The sequence below is a fragment of the Aethalodelphis obliquidens genome, unplaced genomic scaffold (assembly GCF_003676395.1).
Source record: "Aethalodelphis obliquidens isolate GAN/ISIS:26980383/991018 unplaced genomic scaffold, ASM367639v1 scaffold36, whole genome shotgun sequence".
Classification (NCBI taxonomy): domain Eukaryota; kingdom Metazoa; phylum Chordata; class Mammalia; order Artiodactyla; family Delphinidae; genus Aethalodelphis; species Aethalodelphis obliquidens.
The window spans coordinates 8,013,184-8,041,154 of record NW_020837980.1 but is presented as its reverse complement, the minus strand read 5'-3'; the positions used below and the strand labels follow the sequence as shown (position 1 = coordinate 8,041,154).

Genomic DNA, 27,971 nt, shown 5'->3' with positions numbered 1-27,971 from the left:
ATACGTCCCTAATTCAAGAATGCATGAAGATCCTTAATGGATAGGATTGTGGGTGAGAAGTGCCTGACCAGCTACGGACATGATGTGTTAGAGCAGAGAGATGGGGATGGGAGGGGGTTGGGAGGGAGCAGGGAGAAAGAAAAGAAGGGCAGGAGAGAAAGAAAAGAAGGAGGAAGGGGCCATGACAACATAACTGGGTGTATCTGGGATGTAGGCCACCAAAAGTTAAACTAAGCCAGTGCTAGTGCAAGTGTTACTGCTTATTGAAACAGAAGTGAGAAACTCCTTGAAAAATGATGAACAACTGCTACTATCAGTATCCTTACTACTCCTGTGGGCTATCTGTACCTCAGCAGCATTGGCATTGCCTGGATCAGTGCTTCTCAAACTTTAATGTGCATATGAATCACCTTAGGGTCCTGTTAAAATGCAGATGAAGTAGATCTGAGGTGAAACACCAAATTATGCATTTCTAACAAGTTCCCAGGTGATGCTGATGCTTCGGGTTCACAGACCACACTTTGTATATCAAAGATCCGGACCAGTGGTTCTCAAAGTTTGGGATGTATTTTGCTAAAACACAGACTGCTGAGTCTCACCTCCAGAGTTTTTGATTCAGTAGGACTGAGGTGGGGCCCATGAATTTGCATTTCTAGCAAATTCCCAGATGATGCCAAGTGATTCTGCTGCTTCTGGTCAAGGGACCACATGCTGGGAACCACTGATTTAGACCAGAGTCCACCAACTGTGGTCCCCGCGAAATCCAGCCCACCACCAGTTTTTGTAAATAAAGTTTAACTGGGACACAGCGATGCCCGTTCCTTTACATGTGACTGTTTTAATGTTACAGTGGCAGAGTTGAGGAGTTGTGACAGAGCTGGTATGGCCCACAAAGCTGAAAATATTTACCATCTGGTCCTTTACAGAAAACGCTTGCCAGCCTCTGAAATAGACTGTCATTATTAAGGCCAAATTGGCACAATATAATCATAGTGCTATAGGTTTACAATTAAGTTAACATGTATGAATTCTAGTTTTAAAATCCATATTATTTCAGATTCCTTTCCTTTAGTATCTGATTCAAATGTATACATTCGAGACAGTTTAAAATTACATCGTTTCCTTTGTGCTTGCTTAATAGGGTTAAATTCATTAGATGTTTAGATCGTTTGAGATGAAGTAAAAGCATGAGAAATTATTTTATTCATAAATTTTGATTCAAGAATTAACCTACTTCCACAATCATCCAGCCCTTCCTCGGTTTACACTGTGGAGGAAGCTCCAAAATATCCAAGTGGTGCACTCCACCCAGAGCTGTGAATTGGCATAAATCAACCTCATTTTCTTCAAAGAAATATGGCTTTTCAGAGGCATTCTCTAACAGCAACAACTGCGCTGAAATTCATCAGATTAGTTCAGTTTCTAAACAGATCATAACATTTCTGTATTTTCTTAGCGGGAAAATGAAAATGTTCTAATACTGGTAAATGAAGTTTTTATTTAGCTGCTAAACATTTTCAAAATGTGGTTGATTCAAAACTATTCACAAAGCTAAGCTTGAAAGTGGGAATAGGCATGCGTAATGTTAGGGTGCAGGGGAGGGCCCCATTTATATTTTATATACTAACGTTTTAGGAATTTGTATACAATAAGGATGTGTTACTATTAACATAAAAACTTTAAAAATATGGTTTATTGTATGGGAGGAAAAATAATTTTCCCGCTACCCTTCTGAGTTCTTGGCCGAGACTCCTGTAATAAAAGACAGATTAACAAGAGAAAAATGAGCAGGAGTTTATTAACATGTACACCTCATGTATACATGGGAGATACCCTGAGAAAAATTAGTAACTCAAAGAGGTGGTTTAGAACTCTGGCTTATATAGCATCTTCTACAAAGAATAATAAATTTGTGGAGAAATAACAGGACAAAGGAAAGCAGTTTTAGGCTTCCAAGGGCAGAGATAAAGCCTGTTATGTAAATTCCTCTGGCACCCTCTCCAGGCTGATAGGGTCTAAACTTGTCTCTGGCAATTAACCTTTAACCTTTGTCCCTCCTAGTAGAGAGGGGAGGAAAAACACTTTTGAAAGTTTATGCCCTGCTTTTAGGCAAATAGGAGGAGGGTAAGGACCTTTTCTTGCATCTTTTTAATTGTTTTCAGCTCAAAATAATTCTTATGCCAAAGTGACAGATTTTGGGGTGGCATATCCTGCTAACCTTCATTATAAAAGATCAAAAGTGGTTTAACACAAAATTTAATAACTGACAAATTAATTTTTTTAAATTGGACATTATGGAGCTAAAAATCTGAAAGAAGTAAAATGTTAAAAAAATAAATTTTGGCCCATATATGAAATGAAAGCTAATTTTTTTTTCAATAAAAATAGGCCCAGCTTATAGAAAAACAGGGATGGAGGTTTGAAAGTGAAGAAACTGGACTGAATAATCTTTGTGTTCAGACATTTTACAGGGAAATTCTATGATCTCATAAATCTCAGTGCACAATCAGGGGATATCTGATGTCACATACCATCATTCCCACCTTTCACCAAAATTCTTTCAATAGAGTGTAATAGATAAGAAGAGGAAATCAGACCCTTACAGGTTCCATCCTTGACTAGCTGTGTGACCTTATACAAGATATGCTAATTAACATCTCTAGTCTCAGTTCCTTCCTCAACAAATGCATATAATAGTAGTATCTATCTTCTACAGTTTGGGGGAGCTGTGATTTAATACAAGAAAGGAGTTTAGAACTGGTGCCAAGCCCATAGTAAAAATTCAGGAACTGTTAGTCTTATTATTTATCATTACAATTTTCCTCTCCCATTAAAGGAAGCACACTGAGATGGCACTGAAAATAAGTGGAAATATCCAGAGAAAATTCCAGTTAAGCAATTGCCCCCTTTTCCTTGTATACATTCAATAAAATGTATACCTTAAGTAATTTTCAAATGTTTCTAGTTAATAGTCCATTTACCTGAAAAGAAAGTCAGAAAGAATACTGTGTCCCAATTTAGACTATTTATGATATATATTATTTGGGGATCACCATGTAGAAACCTTGGTATTATTGACACAGTTTCATGAATGGAATATATTATCATATTTCTAACAGGAAAATTATCTCATAAGGATTACAGAAAAATTATAAAGATATAAACCTAGTTGACCGCTGACACAAAAGTGTATTGGAAAAAGTGAAGTAGACAAGAAGCCTGTTATAAAAAAATATGCTAAGAAATATATAAAAAGTATATTCCTTAGAAGTTACTGGGAAAGAAGCATAATGATAAAGTTAGTGGAAAACACGTATATAAATCTCAAACCAAAAGATTTTCAAATTAGACATCACTATCATTTTGACATATTAAAACTATATCCAGTTTCTACTTGCCAGGATAAGACTGAATACAGAAGTGTTGAAAAATTTCTGATCATGTACGTGTGCTTGAGAATGTTCAATGCAACACTGCTTGCAATAATAAAAAAAATTAGAAATAACCTTATTGTCTACTAATAAGGATTTAAATAATGTCCCATTATTGGATGACATTATACAGATACTTTAAAAAGTAAGGTTACCAATGTGCTCTGACTTAGAATCTTGTTGAATATTATTCATTTAAGCAGAATATATATTGTGTTCTATGTATGTATGTACAATGACAAATACTGTTAGGTGAAAAAAAGTAATTTTCAACAAAAACATCTGTATGATATGATCCCATGGTTTTATTTAAAACCAAAAGAGAGAGAAACAGAGACAGAGAGAGAGATTGCACAAATTTTTAAAAGTTGTTAACATTGGTTATATCAGAAGAGGGATGAGGAAGAATTTTCACTTTATACTTCTGCAACATCCTAGTTTTTTTTTTTTTAACAATGTCCCTGCATTTCTTTTGTAAGCAGAAAAATCCCAATAAAATTAAATTCTAAAAATGTAATTTAGAGGAATACCTGCTGAAACTGTTTCACTTAATAATTTCATCTCCAGTTCATATTTTGTGGCTTCAGATTCTTCCTGGACAGAACTCTACAGAGAACACAAGGACAGATGCGTGTGATCGTCAGTGTCTGCTGCAGCCCAGATTCACTCTCTTCCTGTTCCAGTTCCCACTAGATTTCTGCTACCTTAATTCCAGGGCCTCAGATGGACACTTGCTCTGGCCTAAAACTGGATTCAAAAACAATATTTAAAAAATTAATTTAAATGAGAGCCCATCTCCACAGAACCTCACAAGGGCAGGAGCTAGCCTGCTCAGATTCTTTGCTGAAAACCCCTAAGTGTAAAATAGAGAGACTAGGAAGCAATGCAAGCTATAAAAATTTTGTATTTGCATTTTGGTTTTAGCCAAGTTTTAGATTTTGCTTGATTTTGGCAATAAACTCTCTGATAGACTAATTCCAAAGCCTGCTTTTGGGTGAGCCTCTGAGGGGAATTAAAGATGCTATGGACCAAGTAATGTAGAAGATATCATTACATCCTGGTGTAGTAAAAAGAATACTACAAAAAGAGGACATAGGAATTTATATTTAAATCTGCCACTAACTTACCTTTGTGACCTTGAGCAAGTCATTTAACCATTATGGACCTCAAATGCCTGATCTAACGACCCATTTGGTATGTAACTGTGTGCCAGACATATTATACCTCTTGTAAACAATCCTAAGAGATAGCTATTATTTTCATTTTACAAAGAAGGGAACTGAAGCTTAGGGAGATGACTGGTCTAAGGGTCAAACAAAATAATAAAAGTAAAGAATTTTGTACGCTGTAAAGTACTAGATAAATGCAGTATTATGAAAATTTGGTATGTGTGTGCTAATATTTGCAAACTGGATCACATCCAGCAAACTCCATTTGATCTCAAATACCACCTGTACTTTTCTACAGCAATAAAAGAACCTTATATCGGAATTCTAGTCAGAAGCTTAATGCCAGTTCATCCCACCATGCCTCTCACCCTCATCCACCATACAAAGCCAAGTCCCCCTTAGTAAATTATCTTTTCCCTACTCTCATCACGATATTGCCCTGTATCTTCCTCTTGACCAGTTTTAACACTATGCATTCTCTGCCAGCTCTTTCCATCAGGCCTCTGACACTTCTCACTTATTAACTCATTCATTCAAAGAATTTTTATTGAGTGCCTAAATTGTACAGGCATCCATAGATGCTGGAAGCAAAAGGAAAGAAAAGACAAGGTCCCTGACTTAAGGAGCTGCCAGTCTTATTAGGAAAGCAGGCAAACGAATAGGCATAATACCATTCGTGGGTGCTGTATTGTAGTAAGGGGTCCACAATAGAACAGAAAGGAAGAAGAGTTAATTCTGTGGGAAAAATAGTCTGTGGGTGGTGAAAAAAGGAAACGCTACCCAAAGGTGGTAAAGTTTGAACTAAATCTTGAAAGATAATTAGGTCTTCCCCAAAATGGTGGGAGGGAATTTTAATGAGTGAAGGCAGAAAGGTATGAAGCAAAACAGGGTTACAAGCACCCCTGAGTAGTCAGGCATGGTTGGAATGAGACAGGCTGGGAGGGTGTAAAGATTTGAAGCTGGAGAGAGGCAGGCCAGCCTGGGGAGAGCTTTGGATGCCACTCTAAAGACCAGAACTTCCTCTGTGGGTAAAAGAGGGCCCAAAAAAGATTTTTACTAGGAAAGTAACATGAAGAAATCTGCATTTGGAAAGAGTATTCTGGTGCCCACCTGATGAATGTATTGCTTTGTAAAGAGTAGGAAGTCCAAGGTAAGAGGATCAGGGCCTAACTCAAGATAGAAGCAATCAGGACCATTAGAAGGAGCATGTGTGAGAGATGATAAGGAAGTAAATCAACATAACTTGGATGGCAACCGGATATAGAAGTAAGGCAACGGACAGGCAAAGACTGATTTACAGATGCTTGGCTTAGGTAATAAGATGGATGGTGGTAACAATTACCAAGAAAAGAAAAGGAAGAATAGGTTTGGGGAAAAAATGTAGTGAATTTGATTGTGGATATGTTCCATTTGAGGTGCCCATGGAACATCTAGGCAGCCTTTGATATTATCTACCATTAAAAAGCCAGTTGCATTTCTTTCTTACAGGAAGGATTTTCTCCAACAATAATATCAAAGATATCAAACCAACAAGTGAGTCAGCCTTTCCAATTCACATCTTCAAAGAGTTGAGAATTCTTCAGCATGTAGATCAAACTGGTTTTCTACCTTGCAGGGAGTCCAAGAATTTAGACTTTCTCAACAGAACGTTCCCCTTAATAACCACAGTACTTCAGTATGCAACAACAAGAATTTATCAGTGTCCGTATTATCACATAAGAGAATAACCTTGTATTTAAGTCAACACATTGCCTTTATATAATTCATAAGTTTTATAATTCTATGTTACTTTTTAGTTCAATTGACTCTTCTTGAAGTTAGACTTCTGGAGGAAGGAAGCAATGGGTCAATTTACATTCTGATGCAAGTTCCTTAATCTTAATAACTATTCTAGAATGTTTTCCTGTCATTGCAGCTAGAACATACTCCTGCACAATAATTAAACTTCAAACCACATTTATTGATACTATAAGCCTTCATAGTTTTATACATTCTAAAACTCCTTGTGTTTGTTGGCAATGTAACCGAAAAAAAATACTTCTTTCTTCATACTGATATCATGTTTATATCTGCTAATGAAAAGTCCTCTTTCATCATAATTGTTTTAGAAATTTTTCCATGTATTTATTTTCTTCTAGCTAAATTTTAATAGTGTTTTTTCAAGTCTCAACAGTTACCAACTGGAATTTTTATTTGAATTGCACTAAATTTATAGATTTATAATAAATCTATCTAAAAAATAACATTTCTTAAAACTGTTTGCCTGGAAATGTTGACAGAGTATGAAGCAGAGAAGGTAGTTAAAGTATAACTTTTCAATGACACCTTGGTTCAACAGGTATAGGAATTGGCTTATAACAGGGAAGAACTTCACAGAACACAAGCAATTTTTCATCGTAACTTGATTAATGTGCAGTTATTGTAGTGTGGAAATTCTTTTAATATATGTGTAATTTGAATTTGATATAAAAACATAACCTGGGTCATGAATAAGATCATGGAAACAGACTAGAAATTCCAGAAACAGATCTCAGGATCCACTTGGGAATTTAGCATATGGCATTTCAGATCAATAGAAAAAGCCTAGGTTTATATGGTAAGTGTTTTGAGACAGCTGGCTAAGATTTGAAATAAAATAAATTTAGATTCTCCCCATTTTACACTAAAATAAATTCCAGATGGATAAAAGATTTAAATGTGAAGGCATAACTAAACCAATCAAAAGCCACAAAAATCATGAAAATATTAGAAGAGAACATGGGAGACTTGATATCAATAATTATCAATGGGGCTTCCCTGGTGGCGCAGTGGTTGGGAGTCTGCCTGCCAATGCAGGGGACACGGGTTCGCGCCCTGGTCTGGGACGATCCCACATGCCGCGGAGCAACTAGGCCCGTGAGCCACCATTACTGAGCCTGCGCGTCTGGAGCCTGTGCTCCGCAACAAGAGAGGCCGTGATAGTGAGAGGCCCATGCACCGCGATGAAGAGTGGCCCCCGCTGGCCACAACTAGAGAAAGCCCTCGCACAGAAACGAAGACCCAACACAGCCATAAATAAATAAATTTAAAAAATTATCAATGAAATAGGTGATCTTGATATTGGACATCTGCAAAATGTCAGTACTGAATACTGTACACATTTGATAGAATGTCTTGAATTTTACTGTCCGTCAAGAGAATATCTCCACAAAGGAAGTTCATTGATCTGAAATCCAATGTTTTCATCATCAAAAGATAATTTAACTACAGCTTCAGAATAAAGTGTTGGAATTGGCTCTTGATAAGGAATTGAAGATGACCTTTGAAAATTCAGCATCGTATGCTTCATTTTGTACAAAAGATACGAATGATTACCCCGAGTGGGCCGAAGCCTCATTCATTCCTGTGGCTTTAATACCATCTATAGGCCGGTGGTTCCCAAATCCATGCTAGTGATGATCTTCAGACCACACACACTGTGCTGCTCAGCCCTGGAAAGACACAGTCTACACACACACGGTGGCTGGATCTGATTTTCCTCAGAACTCCAGATTCACGTTTGCCTACTTGACATTTCCATTTGTGTGTTCCACACTTACCATGTCCCCACCAAAATCCTCTGGTTTCTGTCACTCTCAACCAATTCAGCCCATACTTGTCCATCTCAGTAAATTGCGCTACCATCTTCTTAATTCCCCAAATCAAAACTCAGCCGGATTTGTTTATTTTGCCTCCCAAACATATCCAGCTTTCCATGTCTCTTACTACCACCTTTGTCCAAGCCACCATGACTTCTCATGCCTTTCTAGTACTACTGAACTCAATACCATGCTACTACTCTGGCCTCTCACAATTTTTTTATCTATGTAATGGCCAGAATAACCTTTCAAGGTGATAAATCATGCCATTCTCATACTTAGAGCCCTCTACTGCCTTCCTACTGCATTTACAATAAAATCTTAACTTCTTCTTCTGGCCGACAAAGCCCTGCTTCACCTCGCTTCTGCTTTTCTCTCTGACGTCATCACATGTCACTCTCCTCTTTGCCCACTGTACGTCAGTCCACTGGCCTTCTTCCTGGGCTTCACTCCTGTCTTATGACCTTTGCAGTAATTTTACCCTCAAATCAGAATATTTCTACCCTAATAATTACATAGCTGATTCCTTCTGGTCATTTGGGTTTCAGCTTAAATAATAATTCATCATACAAGCCCTCCCTAAACACCCAATCTAGTTACCACCCTGATTAATTCTGTGCATGCCATTTATTAGTATCTGCTATTTTCCAGTTTTTTCTTATTTATTGTTGGTTTCTCCTGACTTGCAAGTAAATTGCGAGAGCAGGAATCTCATTGGTCCTTTACCACTGCCCTGTGAGGGCCAGAACAGTGCCTGGCATATAGAGGTAGGCATTCAATAAATATTTGCTGAATGAGTAAAGAAATAAGAACAAGGTCCAGGGTATGACCGGGGACACAGGCTGAAGTAAGTCTGTAGGAAGTTAAAGGGTGATGAATGCTTAAGCTAGGTTTTGCACGAGGGTTATCCTCATAGATTTTTAATTTATCCATGATGATGCCAAGAAGTCCCTGAATCTCTAAGGCTATTTATTTCATGCCTCCACACTTTTCCCTCTGAGCAGAACAATTTCCTTTCCTTCCCATCTCAACTCCTCCATGCCTATCAAAAGATTTAGCTCAAAGGTTACCTCATCAGAGAAGACTTCCGGTCTGTTCATTCTGGTATTTTTTTTTTTTTTAAATTCATTTTGATCTCTTAACTCCCATGCCTAATATCTCTCATTGCACACATCAAAACGTGCGGTAACTGTTACACTTATCCACAAGCATGTCAAATTCCTCATAAAAGGCACTTAGTAAATTTTATATTTCATATATATGTTTTATATATTATATATACTCATATTTATATTAAATATATAATACATATATACTCATATTTATGTTAAATCTGGTATCTGCTTATTTATTTATTTTTGGCTGCACTGGGTCTGTGTTGCTGTGCGGGGCTTTCTCTAGTTGCAGCGAGTTGGGGCTACTTTCCTTGTGGTGCGCAGGCTCCTCGTTGCAATGGCTTCTCTTGTTGCGGAGCACGGGCTCTAGGCACGCGGGCTCAGTAGTTGTAGCTCATGGGCTCTAGAGTGCAGGCTCAGTAGTTGTGGCGCATGGGCTTAGTTAACTCTGCAACATGTAGGATCTTCCCGGACCAGGCCTTGAACCCATGTCCCCTGCATTGGCAGGTGGATTCTTAACCACTGCGCCACCAGGGAAGCCCGACAAAGACTAGTTTTAACTTGAACTTTAAAAAGTTCAAAGGTCCATTATATCATGCATGCCCCTTAGATCACCAAACTATTTCTGAAGATAATTATTATTTCTAAAAAGCAACATTTCTCATATTTTGCTACACTTATGTTAGAATTTTTGAAATATTTTCTAAGATATATTAATTGGAAAGACAGTATTAGCCAATACTGACATTATTGTAAATATTATTATTACACATTTAAATGAACTAAAATATGGTATTAAGAGCCCTCTAGTGGCAAAATTCTTAATAGACCCATGAAAAAGGAAGACAATTTGGACCATCTTCTAAACCTAAGAGATTTAATTTTTAAACTAACAAAGTACTAAATACTTGGTATTTGTAATCACATCACATATCAAGCATAATTAAAGTATTTTGGGCCATAGATTCCTACATTATTATACTAATATTTGCCTTGCAATCAGCCTCCAAATGTATTAAAAAGATATAAGAAATGTAATATTATATTACAATATGCCAACATAAAATTATAAAAATAAGCAGCTTATCCTAAAGAAAAAATTTTAAAAATAGAGAAATCTCTTCCTCTAAAGCCAAAACACAGTAAATTTGCCTACTGATCCTACAGGTAGTCCCTAATTTACATACACTCACACAAACACATGTACACATACACATACAAGTTAAATTTCATCAATTTATATGCCAGTTTAAAAAATGTATACCATATTTTACCATACCAAGAAAACAGTGTTATGAGTGACATTTAAGGTTATGATAGTTTCTATTTTGCCGTGATTATAAAGGAATACAAATCTCACCACTGCCCATAAATATTGCTTCACATTCTGAGCTCCAACCGGACTGCAAGAAGCACACTTCTCCTGAGGCCGCTGTGGGGTTGGAAGTGAAGCCTTCCTATCACCACCTGTACTAGGCCAGATCACCCCAGGGCACAACTGCTGAGGAGAGGGTCCCAAGAATCCCTAGTGACAAGCTTATAGATTCCCTAAAGTGACAGAAATGGTTCCCAGCACACCCAACTGTAACTGAGAGTCTTAAGTGTCTCAAAAACACAGGATAATTTTAATGTGGGGACGGGTTGAATTCTTTGATACGAGTGATTGTTCTTACACAGGTTGTTCACAACAAATCAGACTCAAGTTAGGGCCTACTTTTAATCACTTAACCGTCCATTCATTCGCTTATTCCTTCATTCACTCAATAAACATTTATCGAAACTCTATCGCGTACCAGGCCCTGTGCTTACTGTAAATATGAAATCTATCCTTACCCTCCTAAATATGATTCATATCCTAAATATGAATATCCTTATCCTCGTCCTCGAGATCATAATTTAGTGTTTAAATTAAGAATTTTAATAATTAAACAGAATGATAAAAGCATAGTAGAGATACATCTAATTTAGCCTGAAAATAAGGGGAGAACTTTGTGGAGGTAAAATTGAAAGTGATAAAATAAAATTTATATTTTAAAGCAGGACAAGAAAATTTAAGCATAACATATTCCCTGCCTGTATTGGGCCCTCCCTAATGTACAATGTGCATCTGAGTTATACATTAGCCAGACATCCTCAAAGGTGGGAACGCCTGCCACAAAGATCAATGTTTTTATCCTTTCTTCTGATGTCAGCAAAGTAACTTCTCAGATTAGCATCCTTTCACAACTCTGTAAGGGGTCACAGTGATTTACTGCTCACTTTGTACATGCTTACCTGGATTATGTATCTTTGGTGAACTTTATGTAAAATGTCAGTGTGTGATTTTGATGTACAATCCTTTGTCTTGAAAATGTATATGACTGTGCCTTCGACTTCTAACAAGTGGAACAGTTCTCAGACCTTCTGAGAGTCTGTCTCCCAGGTTATAATTCTCAGTTTGGCTCAAATAAAATTCTATTTTTTCTTCTTAACTTGATTGTTAATTGAATTTTTGTCAACAAAGGTTAAGTCTTAAAAGACAAGTAGATGTTAGGCAAAGTGGATGAGGATGACGGGAGGAAGGGAATTTCACAAGGACAGAATATTTATTGAAAATTCAAACAATATAGAACTGTAAAGAGAATAAAATATCACTGATAGTATATCATCATCCCATCCTTCTCACACTCCCTCCCCGCCGCTCCAAGATAGCCACTGTTGGGATAAGCAGGCTGCCAGATTGTTTTCTACGATTTCACAAATAAGTATTTTTTTTCCCTTACAAAAACAGAACCCTATTGCAAATATAGTTTTGTATCTTGAAAAAAAATCTTAACAATGCATCTTAGGTATTTTCCCATATAAAAGTATATACGTTCTAGTCCAAGATGGCGATGTAGGAATATCCCGAAGCCACCTCCTCCCACAAACACACTCAATCTACAGCTGCATACGGAACAATTTTCTCTGAAAAAACCCCGAAAACTAGCTGAGTGACTCCTACACATCGGGTGAATGGGAAAAAGCCCATACAGAAGCAGGTAGGAGAGGCTGGGACACAATCTCGCCATAAACCCGCCCCTGTACAGCAAATCACAATCAGGAGGGAACTTACAAACATGAGCTTCTCCCCAAGGAACAAAGAGTTTGAACTGCACGTCAGGCCTCAACTTTTAAGACTTGCACCTGAGAAACTAGCCCCCAAAACATCTAGCTCTGAAAGTCAAGAGGGCTTGCTTCCACCAGACCCAGAAGGCTATGCAAACTGAGAAGAAGTTTTTAAAAGGCCCCTGTGTGCAGACTCACCTGCCCCAGGGCCCAGGGCAGAGGTGGCCAACTGAAAAGCAACCCGACTTTCTGTGAAAGAGGCTTATTTGATTATCTTAAAGCGTAGGCCTGAGGGGTAGGCATCTACTATTTAACACACAGCTAGGGGGCCTACTGAATTACTCTCCAAAAACAAGAGGCCAGCAGGTACCATATCTTTGTGCTCTCCTATTTTGGTCCAGATCACCAGGATCTCCCAAAAAGGAGCTTGTATCACCCAGCGGACACCTCTTGCTCACCTGTCTCTGGTGGCCGGTGGGGCTCACATTCACAGGTCCCAGGGACTGAAACAAATGAAGAAAGAGCTCTTAACTGGCTACCACCCCCAAGGCACAGCAGAGAGGCGACACACCCAGGAGCTCAGTCTTTCTGTGAAAGAGGCCTATTAGTTTATCTTCATAGCTGTGGCTTGAGGGGTAGGCTTCTAACTGAACACACATCTAAGGGCCCACTGTAATCCTCCCTAGAGACCTCAGAAGGAAGGCACTATCACTCTTGAGCACCAGTGTTTCCCAGGGGAAGCTTCTACATGTGTCTGGTGCCCTGGTTTCTACATTTGGTACCCTGGTTTTGCTGGCTGCTGCCCAGGGCCTGGCCCTTGATTGCCTGGTTCTGGTGGCCAGCAGAGCTTGTATTCATGAGTTCAACAGGATGGTAGCAAAGAAAGAAACAGTTCTTAACTGGCTATCACCTCAAGGCTCAGCTCAGAGGGAGCAGAAGATCCCAGAAGACTATCTCCCAGTCCTCCCCTGAAAGATGCATACTTGTACACTTTAAAATTTGTTGCTTGAAGGTCTGGCTTCCAATCAGCCTGGACCTAGGTGTTCACTGAGCTCCTCCTTCCTTTTGGGACACTGACAGGTCTTGGCACAGCCTCAACAATTGGGAGCCACTAAAAATAAAGTAGGTGCTTGGACAATCACAAAGAATTGAGAGACAACCAAGGTAGTGTTGAAGGATATATTTCATCTCCTACACTAGACTACTCCTTCAATACTGGGAGAGGTGGCTGTTTTATCTAACCAATACAGAGAGTCAAGAAAAGTGAAGAAACAGACGAATATATTCCAAACAAAAGAACAAGATAAAACCTCAGAAAAAGACCTTAGTGAAACAGATGAGTGATTTACCTGATAAAGATCTCAGAACAATGGTTGTAGAGATGCTAACTGAGCCTAGGAGAAGAATAAAGGAACATACTGAGAATTTCAACAAAGATAAAATATAAGAAAGTACCAAATAGAAGTCACAGAGCCAAAGAATACAATAACTGAACTGAAAAGTACAATAGAGAAATTCAATAGCAGATTAGATAAAGCTAGACAAAACGATCTGAGAACTCACAGACAAGGCAGTAGAACTCACCCAAGCAAAAAGAAAAATGAAAGATAGCTTAAGAGACCTATGGAACAACATCAAGCAGACCAACATTTGCATTACGGGGGTCCCAGAAGGAGAAGAGAGAGACAAGGGGGCAGAAAACTTATTTGAAGAAATAATGGATGAAAACTTCCCAACCTGGGGAAGGAAACAGACATTCAGATCCAGGAAGCTCAGAGAGTACCAAAAAAGATAAATTCAAAGAAACCCACACGAAGACATTTTATAATTAAAGTGTCAAAAGTTAAAGACAAGGAAGAATCTTAAAAAACATCAGGAGAAAAGCAGCTTTTTACATACAAGGGAACCCCCATAAGATTACCAGTATATTTTTCAGCAGAAAATTTACAGGCCAGAAGGGAGTGGCATAATGTATTCAATAAGCTAAAAGAAAAAAAAACAAACAAACACAAAAACCGAAGCAAGAATACTCTACCCGTCAGTGTTTTCATACAGAATTGAAGAACAGAAAAAGAGTTTTCCAGACAAGCAAAAGCTAAAGGAGTTCATCATCACTAGACCAGTCTTACAAGAAATGTTAAAGGGACTTCTTTAAACTGAAATGAAAGGGTGCTAATTAGTAACAGGAAAACATATGAAAGTATAAAGAAAAATATATGTAAAATTCAGAATAATGTTGTAAAAATGGTGGGTTAATCACTTATAAAGCTAGTATGAATGTTAAAAGACAAAGTAGTAAAAATAAATATAACTACAATATTTTGTTGAGAATAACACAAGATAAAAATATGTAAATTATGACATCAAAAACATAAAACGTGGTGGGGGGTAAAAGTGTAGAGCTTTAGAATACATTCAAACTTAAATTGCTATCAATTTAAAATAGATTGTTATAAATATAAGTTGTTTTATGTAAGTCTCGTGGTAACCACAAAGCAAAAAACCTATTGTAAATACACAAAAGACAAAGATAAAAGAATCTAAGCATACCAGTACAGAAAATCATCAAATTGCAAAGAAAGAGAACAAGAAAAGAAGAAAGGAACAGAGGAATTACAAAACATCCAGAAAACAATGACCACAATGGCAGTAGGTATATACCTATCAATAAATACCTTAAATGTACATGGGGTAAATTCTCCAATCAAAAGACACAGACTGGCTGAATGGATAAAAACACAAGACCCAGCAATGTGCTGCCTGTAAGAGACTCACTTTAAATATAAAGACACACACAGACTGCAAGTGAAAGGATAAAAAGGGATATTCTATGCAAACAGAAACCAAAAAAAAGCTGGGGCAGCTATACTTTTATCACCAAAAATAGACTTTAAGAAAAAGGGTGTAATAAAAGACAAAGAAGGTCATTACATAATGATAAAGGAGTTAATCTAATAAAAGAATATAACATTTGTAAATATTCACACACCCAACATAGGAGCACCTAATACATATAGCAAACAGACATAAAGGGAGAAACAGAAAGCAATACAATAGTAGTAGGAGACTTTAACACCCTACTTTCATCAATGGATAGATCATCCAGACAGAAACCAGTAAGAAAACATTGGCCTTAAACAACACATTAGACAAGATAGACTTAACAGACATGTACAGAATATTTCATCCAAAAGCAACAGAATACCCTTCTTTCTCAAGTGCACATGGAACATTCTCCAGGGTAGATCATATGTTAGGCCACAGAACAAATCTTAATAAATTTAAGAAAACTGGAATCATATCAAGCATCTTTTCGGATGCTTGATATGATTCATACCAACAATGGTATGAAACTAGAATACAGTTACAAGAAAAACACTAGAAAATTCACAAACATGTGGGGCTTAAACAACATGCTACTGGACAACCAACAGGTCAAAGAAGAAATCAAAAAAATATCTCGAGACAAATGAAAATGGAAATATAAAATATACGAAAACTTATGGGATAAGGCAAAAGAGGCTGTAAGACAGAATTTCACAGCGATAAATGCCTACATCAAGAAACAAAAAAGATCTATAAACTACCTAACTTTACACCTCAAGAAACTAGAAAAAGAATAAATGAGGGCTTCCCTGGTGGTGCAGTGGTTGAGAGTCCGCCTGCCGATGCGGGTGACGCGGGTCCGTGCCCCGGTCCGGGAGGATCCCACATGCCGCGGAGCGGCTGGTTCCGTGAGCCATGGCTGCTGAACCTGCGCATCTGGAGCCTGTGCTCCGCGACGGGAGAGGCCACAGCAGTGAGAGGCCTGCGTACCGCAAAAAAAGCAGAAATAAATGAAATAGAGACTAAAAAGACCACAAAAAGATCAATAAAACTAAGAGCTTTTTTTTTTGGCAAAGATAAACAAAATTGACAAAGCTTTAGGCAGATTTACAAAGAAAAACCCTAACCCTAACTCGTAACCCAGGCCCTCCACCCAAACCCAAACCCCAAACCTAATCCCTGGCTCATACCTATAACCTTACCTGTACTATAAACCCTAACTTGACCTTAACCAAAAAGCCATAAAGTCATATAACCATATAGCTATAGTCATAAACCATAACCATAACCAGAAATTGAAACCAGAACCATAATCCATAAATTATAACCAGAAACTGAAATCAGAACCACAAACCATAATTTATAACCAGAAACAATATACATAACCAGAAACCACATCCATAAGCCATCAACCATAACCATTAACTATAACCATAACTAAAATATAAACCATAAATTATAAACCATATACTATAACCATAAACTCTAACCTTAACCCAGCCCCAGGTCAGCTCCCATACCAGCCCCAGCCCTAGCCTTAGTCTGCTAAACCAGCTGTTCCTAACCTTTCTGGCACCAGGGACCAGTTTCGTGGAAGACAATTTTTCCATGGACGGGAAGGGGAAGGGGGGCGGGGGGGAGGATGGTTCAGGCGGTAATGCAAGCACTGGGGAGCAATGGCAAGAGGCAGATGAAGCCTGGCTTGCTTACCTGCCGCTCACCTCCTGCTGTGCAGCCGGTTCCTAACAGGCAGCAGACCAGTAGCAGTCCGTGGCCCGCGGGTTGGGGACCCCTGCTCTGAACCACTGACACCAACCCCAATCTAATCAAATCATACAAAGACATTATAAAAAGAAAACTACAGATCAACACTCCTTCTAAATATAGATGTAAGAATCCTTCACAAAATAATAGAAATATGAAACCAACAGCATATTGAAAAGATTATGCACCAAAAGCAAGTGTCTCTACACCAGAAATTCCAGGTTGTTAATATACTGAACCAAGCGATGTTATAGATTATTAAATTAAAACCATGTAGTGTAATACATGACAATTATTGCATGATCATGTAACTTGATGCAGAAAAAGCTTTAAACAAATGCAAGTGCAATTTCATCATATAAACACAAAAGTAGGAGGAAAAGGACATTCATTCGATATGATACAAAGCATTAGACAAAACACACAGGAATATCATGCTCAATGTTGAGGACTGAAAGGTTTATTCCTGAATTCAGGAACAAGGCCACGTTGTTGGCTTTCACCATTGTTACAATATGGTACTGGAAATTCTACCCAGAGCAATGAGGAAAAACATAAAAGGCATCCACATATGAAAGGAGAAAGTAAAACCATATCTATTCACAGACACAGATGACAGCATCTTACATATATGTTTCCAAAGAATCAACAGAAAAATTATTTGAGCTAGTCAACTAATATCAGCAAAGTTAGAGGACAAAATATCAATACACAAAAATCTGTTTATTTGTATGTACTAGCAATGAATATTCTCAAAAGGAATTTAAGAAGACAGTTACATTTTAAATAATGTCAACACCAATAAAATACTTAGGAATAGATTTAATCAAGGTGCAAGACTGTACACTGAAAATCATAAAACATAGCTGAAAGGAATGAAAGAAAACCTAAATAATGTGAAGACATCCCATGGTGATGGAAAGACTTAATATTGTTAAGGTGGTAATAGTACATAATGCGGTCTACAGATTCAATGTGATTCCTATGAAAATTCCTGAAGGCTTTTGGGAAGAAATACACAAGCTTATCCTACATTCATATGAACATTCATATGAACATTCATATGAAATTTCATATGAACATTCATATGAACATTCATATGAAATTTCAAGGGACCCCAAAGAGCCAAAACAATCTCAAAAATCAAAGTTGGAGGCTCACGCTTCCCAATTTCACATGTTAGTACACAGCAACAGTAAATAAAACATTGTGATAGCGGCATAGAGATATACATATAGATCAGTGGAATTGAATGGAAAACTGAGAAATAAACACATCCATCTATAGTCAATTGACTTTTGACAAGGGTGGAAAACATTAAACTGGGGAAAGAATGATGTTGTCAACAGATGGTGCTAGGCAACTGGCTATCTATGTACCGAGGGATGAAATTGGACTCTTACCTCATACCACATACAAAAATTAACTCAAAATAGACAAAAGGCTTAGTCAGCCCTCCATATATGTGGGTTCTGCATCCACAAATTCAACCAATTGTGGATCAAAAATATTCCAAAAAATAATTCTAGAAGGTTACAAAATGAAAAACTTGAATTTGCCTTGCTGGTAACTATTTACGTAGCATTTACAACATATTTACAACTATTTATATAACATTTACATTGTATTAGGTATTATAAGTAATCTTGAGATGATTTAAAGTATATGGGAATATGTGTGTAGGATATATGCAAATATTATGCTATTTTATATAAGGGACTTGACCATCTGTGAATTTTGGTATCCACAGGGCAGTCCTGGAACCATTCCTTCATGGATACCGAGGAATGACTGTATAAACTCTAGAAGAAAACATGGGGATAAATCTTCATGACCTTGGATTTAGCAATGGTTTCTTAGATCTGACACCAAGGCACAGGCAATGAAAGAAAAAAATAGATAAATTGGATTTTCTCAAAATTAAAAACTTTTGTGCATCAAAAGACACTATCCAGAAAGTGGAAGAAAGCCCACAGAATGGAAGAAAATATTTGCACATTTTAATAGATCTGGTAAAAGTCTGTTATCCAGAATATATCAAGAACTTTTACAACTCATCAACAAAAAGACAAAGAAGCCAATTTTTTAAATGGACAAAGGACTTGAATAGACCTTTCTCCAGATGAGACATACACATGGTCCACAAGCACATGAAAAGATGTCAGATAGTAAAAATGGTGTGAGGCCATGGGCAATTATTAGGGTGGTAGCCTCTACAAAACTTCAAGGTGTTTGGATGAGGATAGCTACAATGACAAGTGCCACGTGGTTAACGGAGGAGTATCTGATGAGTGATTTTAAGTCTGTTTGGTGCAAACAGATTAAGCTGGTTATAATTATTCCTCATAAGGATAATATAAGGGATGGATCCACTATGTAGTTTAAGGGGTTTAGGATTATTGTGATTTGTAGTATACCATAGCCACCAAGTTTGAGTAGTACAGCTGCAAGAACTACAGATCTGGAAGTGGGAATTCTACATGCCCCTTTGACCATCAGAGGTGTAATCTGTAGAGGGGCACTTTTTACTGTAAAAGCTATCATGCATGCTAATCAGAGGAAAATATTGAATCAAGAGTTAGGTATTGTTTGGGCTCAGTACTGGATTATTACAAAGTTTAATGAACCTATAATATTTTGGATATATACTAGAGCAACTAGAAGTGGAAGAGATCATACTAGTGCGTAAAATAAAAAGTAAATTCCTGCAGTGAGTAGTTCTGTTTGGTTTCCTCAGCGAGAGAGAGTAATTAATGCTGGGACTAGTGTTTTTTCGAATAAGAATAGAATCAAATCAATCCTGTGGCAGTGAAAGTTATAATTAGGAATATCTGTAGCATAAATAGTATAGGGATATATAGAGGCAGTGATTTGAGCTAGTGATTCTTTAGATAGGAGGAATTGGCTGGCTATGAGTATTAGTGATGAGTCATGTCAAAGTAAAAGTGCTGATAGAGAATCAGAGAAGATTAATGAAAAGTTAAGGCTGTTGTCATTAAATTGGTTAAGAAGGAATATGCTAATAAAACTAGTAAACTGAAAGTGGTGGTATTAATTCAAATTATATATTTTTAATAATCATATTAGTGGTATTAATATAATAGGTGGCATAATAATTTTTAAAATTGGAGAAGGTTGAGATCTTGTACATAATCAATATCATAGCTGTTTGATACTATTACTAGCAGGGATAATCCTAGTGCGGCTTTGCAGGCTGTGAAAACTGGTAAGATGATGGGTCTTATGCTAGCTAGAGGGAAATGGATGTCTAGGGTTGCCATAATGAATAATGATATTATTCCTTCCAGAAATAGTAGGGAGGATATTAAGTGGAATTGGTATATTAATACTCCCTAAGGGAAACTGTAAATGCTAGAATATTTACGTAGACAAAAGGAACTTGATAATTATGAATTTAATCATAATTTAATGAGCCAAAATACTTTGCTTTAATTTAAACTATCATATTTGGTCCACTCTAACCCCTTTTGAGTCCGCTTGTAGGCTAAACGTATTGCTAGGAGTAGTGCTATAATGAGTATTGTTATTAGATTGTTTGTTTGGGACGCTGAAGGTAGGGGCAGAAGGATCATTTCTAGGTCAAAGAGGAGAACCATAATGGACACTGTGAAAAATTTTATGAAAAAGCGTAGGCATGCTGATCCTATAGTGTCAAATCCACATTTGTAAGGACTTGATTTTTCTGTGTGTTTAGTTGGGGAAGTTAGAATGTGATAAATACAAGTAATGAAACTTTTTTGGATGATGTCATCATTGATACATTGTTAGGATGTTGGTTAATAAGCCCAAGGGTAATAAAAATGTTGAGTTTAAATGGAATCATATGACTAGACCAGATGCTCTGTGAGGGGCTGAGAGGGCTCCTGTAAGAGGTCAGGGGCTGGGATTTACTATATGGAATGCATGGGTTTGGTGGGTCATTATGTGTCATTGTGTAAGCAGAGGCTTACTAGCAGGGTGCATATGTAAGCTTGAATAAGGGCTGCTGCAAATTCAAGGATCGTTGAGCAGAATGAGAATAACAAATGTAATGAAGGCTGTGGTAGGGATAATGCTTATTAGGGCCAGGGTTGCCCCTTCAATTAAATAAATTAATAGATGGCCAGCTGTGATATTAGTCATTAGTCATACAGCTAGGGCCATTGGTTGGACAAATAAGCCAACAGTTTCAATAATTACTAGCACAGGGAAAAGAGAAATTGGTGTTCCTTGTGGTAGAAAGTGGGCTAGAGATGCTTTTGTTTTATGGTGGAAGCATAATTACAGTTCCTGCTCATAAAGGGATTGCTATTGCCAAATCTATTGCAAGTTGTGTGGTGGTGTAATGAATGTGGTTGAGACCACGATTTATATTATAAACGAAAATTACCTCAAAATGGATTAAACATTTGAACATAGATCTGAAACCACAAAACTCCTAAAAGAAGACATAGGTGGGGTAAATTCCTTGACATCAGTCTTGGCGATGATTTTTTGGATTTGACACCAAAAGCAAATATAACAAAAGCAAAAATAAACAAGTGGGACAACATCGAACTAGAAAGCTTCTACACAGCAGAAGAAACAACTGACAAAATGAAAAGGCAACCTACCAAATGTGAGAAAATATTTGCAAATCAAATATCTGATAAGAAGTTAATATTCAAAATGCATAAAGAACTCATACAACTCAATAGCAAAAATGGGGCTTCCCTGGTGGTGCAGTGGTTAAGAATCTGCCTGCCAATGCAGGGGACACAGGTTTGATCTCTGGTCCGGGAGGGTCCCACATGCCATGGAGCAAATAAGCCCGTGCTCCACAACTACTGAGCCTGAGCTCTGAAGCCTGTAAGCCACAACTACTCAGCCCGTACGCCTGGAGCCTGTGCTCTGCAACAAGAGAAGCCACCACACTGAGAATCCCGTGCACCACAATGAGAAGTGGCCCCCACTCGCTGCAACTAGAGAAAGCCTGCGCACAGCAATGAAGACCCAATGCAGCCAGACAAACAAACAAACAAAAAGCAAAATGCCCAACATTCCAAATAAAAAATGGGCAGAGGATATGAATAGACATTTTTCAAAGGAAGACATACAGATGGCCAAAAGGCACATGAAAAGGTGCTCAACATCACTAGTCATCAGGGAAATGCAAATCAAAACCACAATGAAATATCACCTGTTAGAACAGCTATTATCAAAAAGACAAGAAATAAGTGCTGGTGAGAATGTGGAGAAAAGGGAATCCTTGTGCACTGTTGGTGGGAATGTAAAATGGTGCAGCCACTATGGAAAACATTATGGAGTTTCTTCAAAACAATTAAAAATAAAACTACCATATGATCCAGCAATTCCACTTTTGGATATTTATCTGAAGGAAACAAAAATACTAACTCGAAAAGATGTATGTACCTCCATGTTCACTGCAGCGCTATTCACAATAGCCAAGACATGGAAGCAATGTAAGAGTTCATCAGTGGATGAATGGATAAAGAAAATGTGATATATAGAGATAATGGAATAATATTCAGCCATAAAAAATACGGAAATCTTGCCATTTGAGACAACATGGTGGACCCTGAGGGCATTATGCTACGTGAAATGTCAGACAGAGAAAGACAAATACCATATGACCTCACTTTTTTGTGGAATCTAAAAAAAAACAAGTGAACTCAGATACAGGGAACAGATTGGTGGTTGCCAGTCTCAGGGGTGGAGGTGGACAAAATGGGTGAAGGTGGCCAAAAGGTACAAACCTCTGGTTATAAATAAATAAATTCTTGGGTTGAAATGTACAACATGGTGACTATAGTCAATAATACTGTATTTTATATTTGAAAGTTGGTAAGAGAGATCTTAAAAGTTCTCATCATAAGAAAAGAACTGCAGCTATATGTGATGATGAATGTTAACTTATTATGGAGATTATTTCACAGTATATAGAAATATCAAATCATTGTGTTGTACACCTGAAACTAATATAATGCCGTATGTCAGGTATATCCCAATAAAAGTTTTTTTAATTAAAAAAAGGATATAAAGTCTATATCATCATTTTGAAAGGCTACTACTTGACTGGATATTTTATAACTAATCTGTGGACTATATTCGCTAATACAAAAAAACTTCAATGAACATTGTAGCATTCATTTTTATTTACTTGTTCTATTATTTCATAATAATAAATCACTAAAATTAAAATCACTAATAGGTACATTTGCATAGTACCAAATTTCCCTTAAGACTGTACAAATTTTTTAACAACAGTATGTGAAAACGCCTGCAACCTCTCATGCTCAATCTGATAAGAAGTGATACAATGTCGGTTCGAATTTGATTATTTATTTGGTTATTTTTTCATATTTTTGACTAGTTGCATTTCTCTTCTCATCTGTCTACTCAAGCCCTTTGCCTAATTTTATATTAGGAAATTGTCTTACCAATTTGTATGAGTTCTTTTTTTTTTTATACAGCAGGTTCTTATTAGTCATCAATTTTATACACATCAGTGTATACACATACACTGATGTGTATACATGTCAATCCCAATCGCCCAATTCATCACACCACCACCACCACACCCGTTTTCCCCCCTTGGTGTCCATACGTTTGCTCTCTACATCTGTGTCTCAATTTCTGCCCTGCAAACCAGTTCATCCGTACCATTTTTCTAGGTTCCACATATATGCGTTAATATACGATATTTGTTTTTCTTTCTGACTTACTTCACTCTGTATGACAGTCTCTAGATCCATCCATGTCTCAACAAATGACCCAATTTCGTTCCTTTTTATGGCCGAGTAATATTCCATTATATATATGTAACACATCTTCTTTATCCATTCGTCTGTCGATGGGCATTTAGGTTGCTTCCATGACCTGGCTATTGTAAATAGTGCTGCAATAAACATTGGGGTGCATGTGTCTTTTTGAATTATCGTTTCCTCTGTAGTGGAATGGCTGGATGATATGGTAATTCTATTTTTAGTTTTTTAAGGAACCTCCATACTGTTCTTCATAGTGGCTGTATCAATTTACATTCCCACCAACAGTGCAAGAGGGTATCCTTTTCTCCACACCCTCTCCAGCATTTGTTGTTTGTAGATTTTCTGATGATGCCCAGTCTAACTGGTGTGAGGTGATATCTCATTGTAGTTTTGATTTACATTTCTCTAATAATTAGTGATGCTGAGCAGCTTTTCATGTGCTTCTTGGCCATCTGTATGTCTTCTTTGGAGAAATGTCTATTTAGGTCTTCTACCCATTTTTGGATTGGGTTGTTTGTTTTTTTAATATTCAGCTGCATGAGTTATTTATATATTTTGGAGATTAATCCTTTCTCTGTTGATTCGTTTGCAAATATTTTCTCCCATTCTGAGGGTTGTCTTTTTGTCTTGTTTATGGTTTCCTTTGCTGTACAAAAGCTTTGAAGTTTCATTAGGTCCCATTTGTTTAGTTTTGTTTTTATTTACATTACTCTAGGAGGTGGATCAAAAAAGATCTTGCTGTGACTTATGTCAAAGAGTGTTCTTCCTATGTTTTCCTCTAAGAGTTTTATAGTGCCCGGTCTTACTTTTAGGTCTCAAATCCATTTTGAGTTTATATTTGTGTATGGTTCTAATTTCATTCTTTTACATGTAGCTGTCCAGTTTTCCCAGCACCACTTATTGAAGAGACTGTCTTTTCTCCATTGTATATCCTTGCCTCCTTTGTCATAGATTAGTTGACCATAGGTGTGTGAGTTTATCTCTGGGCTTTCTATCTTGTTCCATTGATCTATGTTTCTGTTTTTGTGCCAGTACCATATTGTCTTGATTACTGTAGCTTTGTAGTATAGTCTGAAGTCAAGGAGCCTGATTCCTCCAGCTCCGTTTTTTTCCCTCAAGACTGCTTTGGCTATTTGGGGTCTTTTGTGTCTCCATACAAATTTTAAGATTTTTTTGTTCTAGTTCTGTAAAAAATGCCATTGGTAATTTGATAAGGATTGCATTGAATCTGTAGATTGCTGTGGGTAGTATAGTCATTTTCACAATATTGATTCTTCCAATCCAAGAACATGGTATATCTCTCCATCTGTTGGTATCATCTTTAATTTCTTTCATCAGTATCTTATAGTTTTCTGCATACAGGTCTTTTGTCTCCCTGGGTAGGTTGATTCCTAGGTATTTTATTCTTTTTGTTGCAGTGGTAAATGGGAGTGTTTCCTTAATTTCTCTTTCAGATTTTTCATCATTTGTGTATAGGAATGCAAGAGATTTCTGTGCATTAATTTTGTATCCTGCAACTTTACCAAATTCATCAATTAGCTCTCGCAGTTTTCTGGTGTCATCTTTAGGATTCTCTATGTATAGTATCATGTCATCTGCCGTGATGACATGTTTTACTTCTTCTTTTCCAATTTGTATTCCTTTTTTTTTCTTTTCCTCCTCTGACTGCCGTGGCTAGGACTTCCAAAACTATGTTGAATAATAGTGGTGAGAGTGGACATCCTTGTCTTGTTCCTAATCTTAGAGGAAATGCTTTCAGTTTTTCACCATTGAGAATGATGTTTACTGTCGGTTTGTCGTATATGGCCTTTATTATGTTGAGGTAGGTTCCCTCTATGCCCACTTTCTGGAGGTTTTTATCATAAATCGGTGTTGAATTTTGTCAAAAGCTTTTTCTGCATCTATCGAGATGATCATATGGTTTTTCTTCAATTTGTCAATATGGTGTGTCACACTGATTGATTTGCATATATTGAAGAATCTTTGCATTCCTGGGATAAATCCCACTTGATTATGGTGTATGATCCTTTTAATGTGTTGTTGGATTCTGTTTGATAGTATTTTGTTGAGGAGTTTTGCATCTATATTCATCAGTGATATTGGTCTATAATTTTCTTTTTTTGTAGTATCTTTGTCTGGTTTTGGTATCAGGGTGGTGGTGGCCTCATAGAATGAGTTTGGGAGTGTTCCTTCCTCTGCAATTTTTTGGAAGATTTTGAGAAGGATGGGTGTTAGCTCTTCTCTAAATGTTTGATAGAATTCACCTGTGAAGCCATCTGGTCCTGGACTTTTGTTTGTTGGAAGATTTTTAATCACAGTTTCAATTTCATTACTTGTGATTGGTCTGTTCATATTTTCTATTTCTTCCTGGTTCAGTCTTGGAAGGTTATACCTTTCTAAGAATTTGTCTATTTCTTCCAGGTTGTCCATTTTATTGGCATAGAGTTGCTTGTAGTCATTTCTTGGATGCTTTGTATTTCTGCAGTGTGTGTTGTAACTTCTCCTTTTTCATTTCTAATTTTATTGATTTGAGTCCTCTCCCTCTTCTTCTTGATGAGTCTGGCTAATGGTTTGTGAATTTTGTTTATCTTCTCAAAGAACAGCTTTTAATTTTATTGATCTTTGCTACTGTTTTCTTTATTTCTATTTCATGTATTTCTGCTCTGATCTTTATGATTTCTTTCCTTCTGTTAACTTTGGGTTTTGTTTGTTCTTCTTTCTCTAGTTCCTTTAGGTGTAAGGTTAGATTGTTTATTAGAGATATTTTTTTTGTTTCTTGAGGTAGGCTTGTATAGCTATAAACTTCCCTCTTAGAACTCCTTTTGCTGCATACCATAGGTTTTGGATTGTCGTGTTTTCATTGTCATTGATATCTACGTATTTTCTGATTTCCTCTTTGATTTCTTCAGTGATCTCTTGGTTATTTAGTAACGTATTGTTTAGCCTTCATGTGTTTGTATTATTTACGTTTTTTTCCCTGTAATTCATTTCTAATCTCATAGTGTTGTGGTCAGAAAAGATGCCTGATATGATTTCAATTTTCTTAAATTTACTGAGGCTTGATTTGTGACCCAAGATGTGATCTATCCTGGAGAACATTCTGTGCGCACTTGAGAAGAAAGTGTAATCTGCTGTTTTTGGATGGAATGTCCTATAAATATCAATTAAATCTATCTGGTCTATTGTGTCATTTAAAGCCTCTGTTTCCTTATTTATTTTCATTTTGAATGATCTTTCCATTGGTGTAAGTGAGGTGTTAAAGTCCCCCACTATTATTGTGTTACTGTTGATTTCCCCTTTTAGAGCTGTTAGCAGTTGCCTTATGTATTGAGGTGCTCCTATGTTGGGTGCATATATATTTATAATTGTTATATCTTCTTCTTGGATTGATCCCTTGATCATTATGTAGTGTCCTTCCTTGTCTCTTGTAGCATTCTTTATTTTGAAGTCTATTTTATCTGATGTGAGTATTGCTACTCCAGCTTTCTTTTGATTTCCATTTGCATGGAATATCTTTTTCCATCCCCTCACTTTCAGCCTGTATGTGTCCCTAGGTCTGAAGTGGGTCTCCTGTAGACCGCATATATATGGGTCTTATTTTTGTATCCATTCAGCGAGCCTGTGTCTTTTGGTTGGAGCATTTAATCCATTCACGTTTAAGGTAATTATCAATATGTATGTTCCTATGACCATTTTCTTAATTGTTTTGGGTTTGTTTTTGTAGGTCCTTTTCTTCTCTTGTGTTTCCCACTTAGAGAAGTTCCTTTAACATTTGTTGTAGAGCTGGTTTGGTGGTGCTGAATTCTCTTAGCTTTTGCTTGTCTGTAAAGCTTTTGATTTCTCCATCCAATCTGAATGAGATCCTTGCTGGGTAGAGTAATCTTGGTTGTAGGTCCTTCCCTTTCATCACTTTAAGTATATTGTGCCACTCCCTTCTGGTTTGTAGAGTTTCTGCTGAGAAATCAGCTGTTAACCTTATGGGAGTTCCCTTGTATGTTATTTGTCGTTTTACCCTTGCTGCTTTCAGTAATTTTTCTTTGTCTTTAATTTTTGTCAATTTGATTACTATGTGTCTCGGTGTGTTTCTCCTTGGCTTTATCCTGTATGGGACTCTCTGCACTTCCTGGACTTGGGTGGCTATTTCCTTTCCCATGTTAGGGAAGTTTTCGACTATAATCTCTTCAAATATTTTCTC

The 27,971-nt window shown here is 37.1% G+C and overlaps 1 protein-coding gene across 3 annotated transcripts in view; it reads right to left on the bottom strand.

Annotated features, from left to right (window-relative positions):
* DNAI7 (dynein axonemal intermediate chain 7) overlaps positions 1 to 27,971 on the bottom strand; it is a 74,502-nt gene that overhangs the window by 9,650 nt on the left and 36,881 nt on the right. For all 3 annotated transcript variants that reach the window (XM_027129420.1, XM_027129422.1, XM_027129421.1), the window contains 2 exons: positions 3,962 to 4,037; positions 1,235 to 1,395 (listed from right to left, as the gene is read on the bottom strand). In XM_027129420.1, coding sequence (XP_026985221.1) covers positions 1,235 to 1,395; positions 3,962 to 4,037 — 237 coding nt within the window. The remainder of the gene's footprint in view (positions 1 to 1,234; positions 1,396 to 3,961; positions 4,038 to 27,971) is intronic.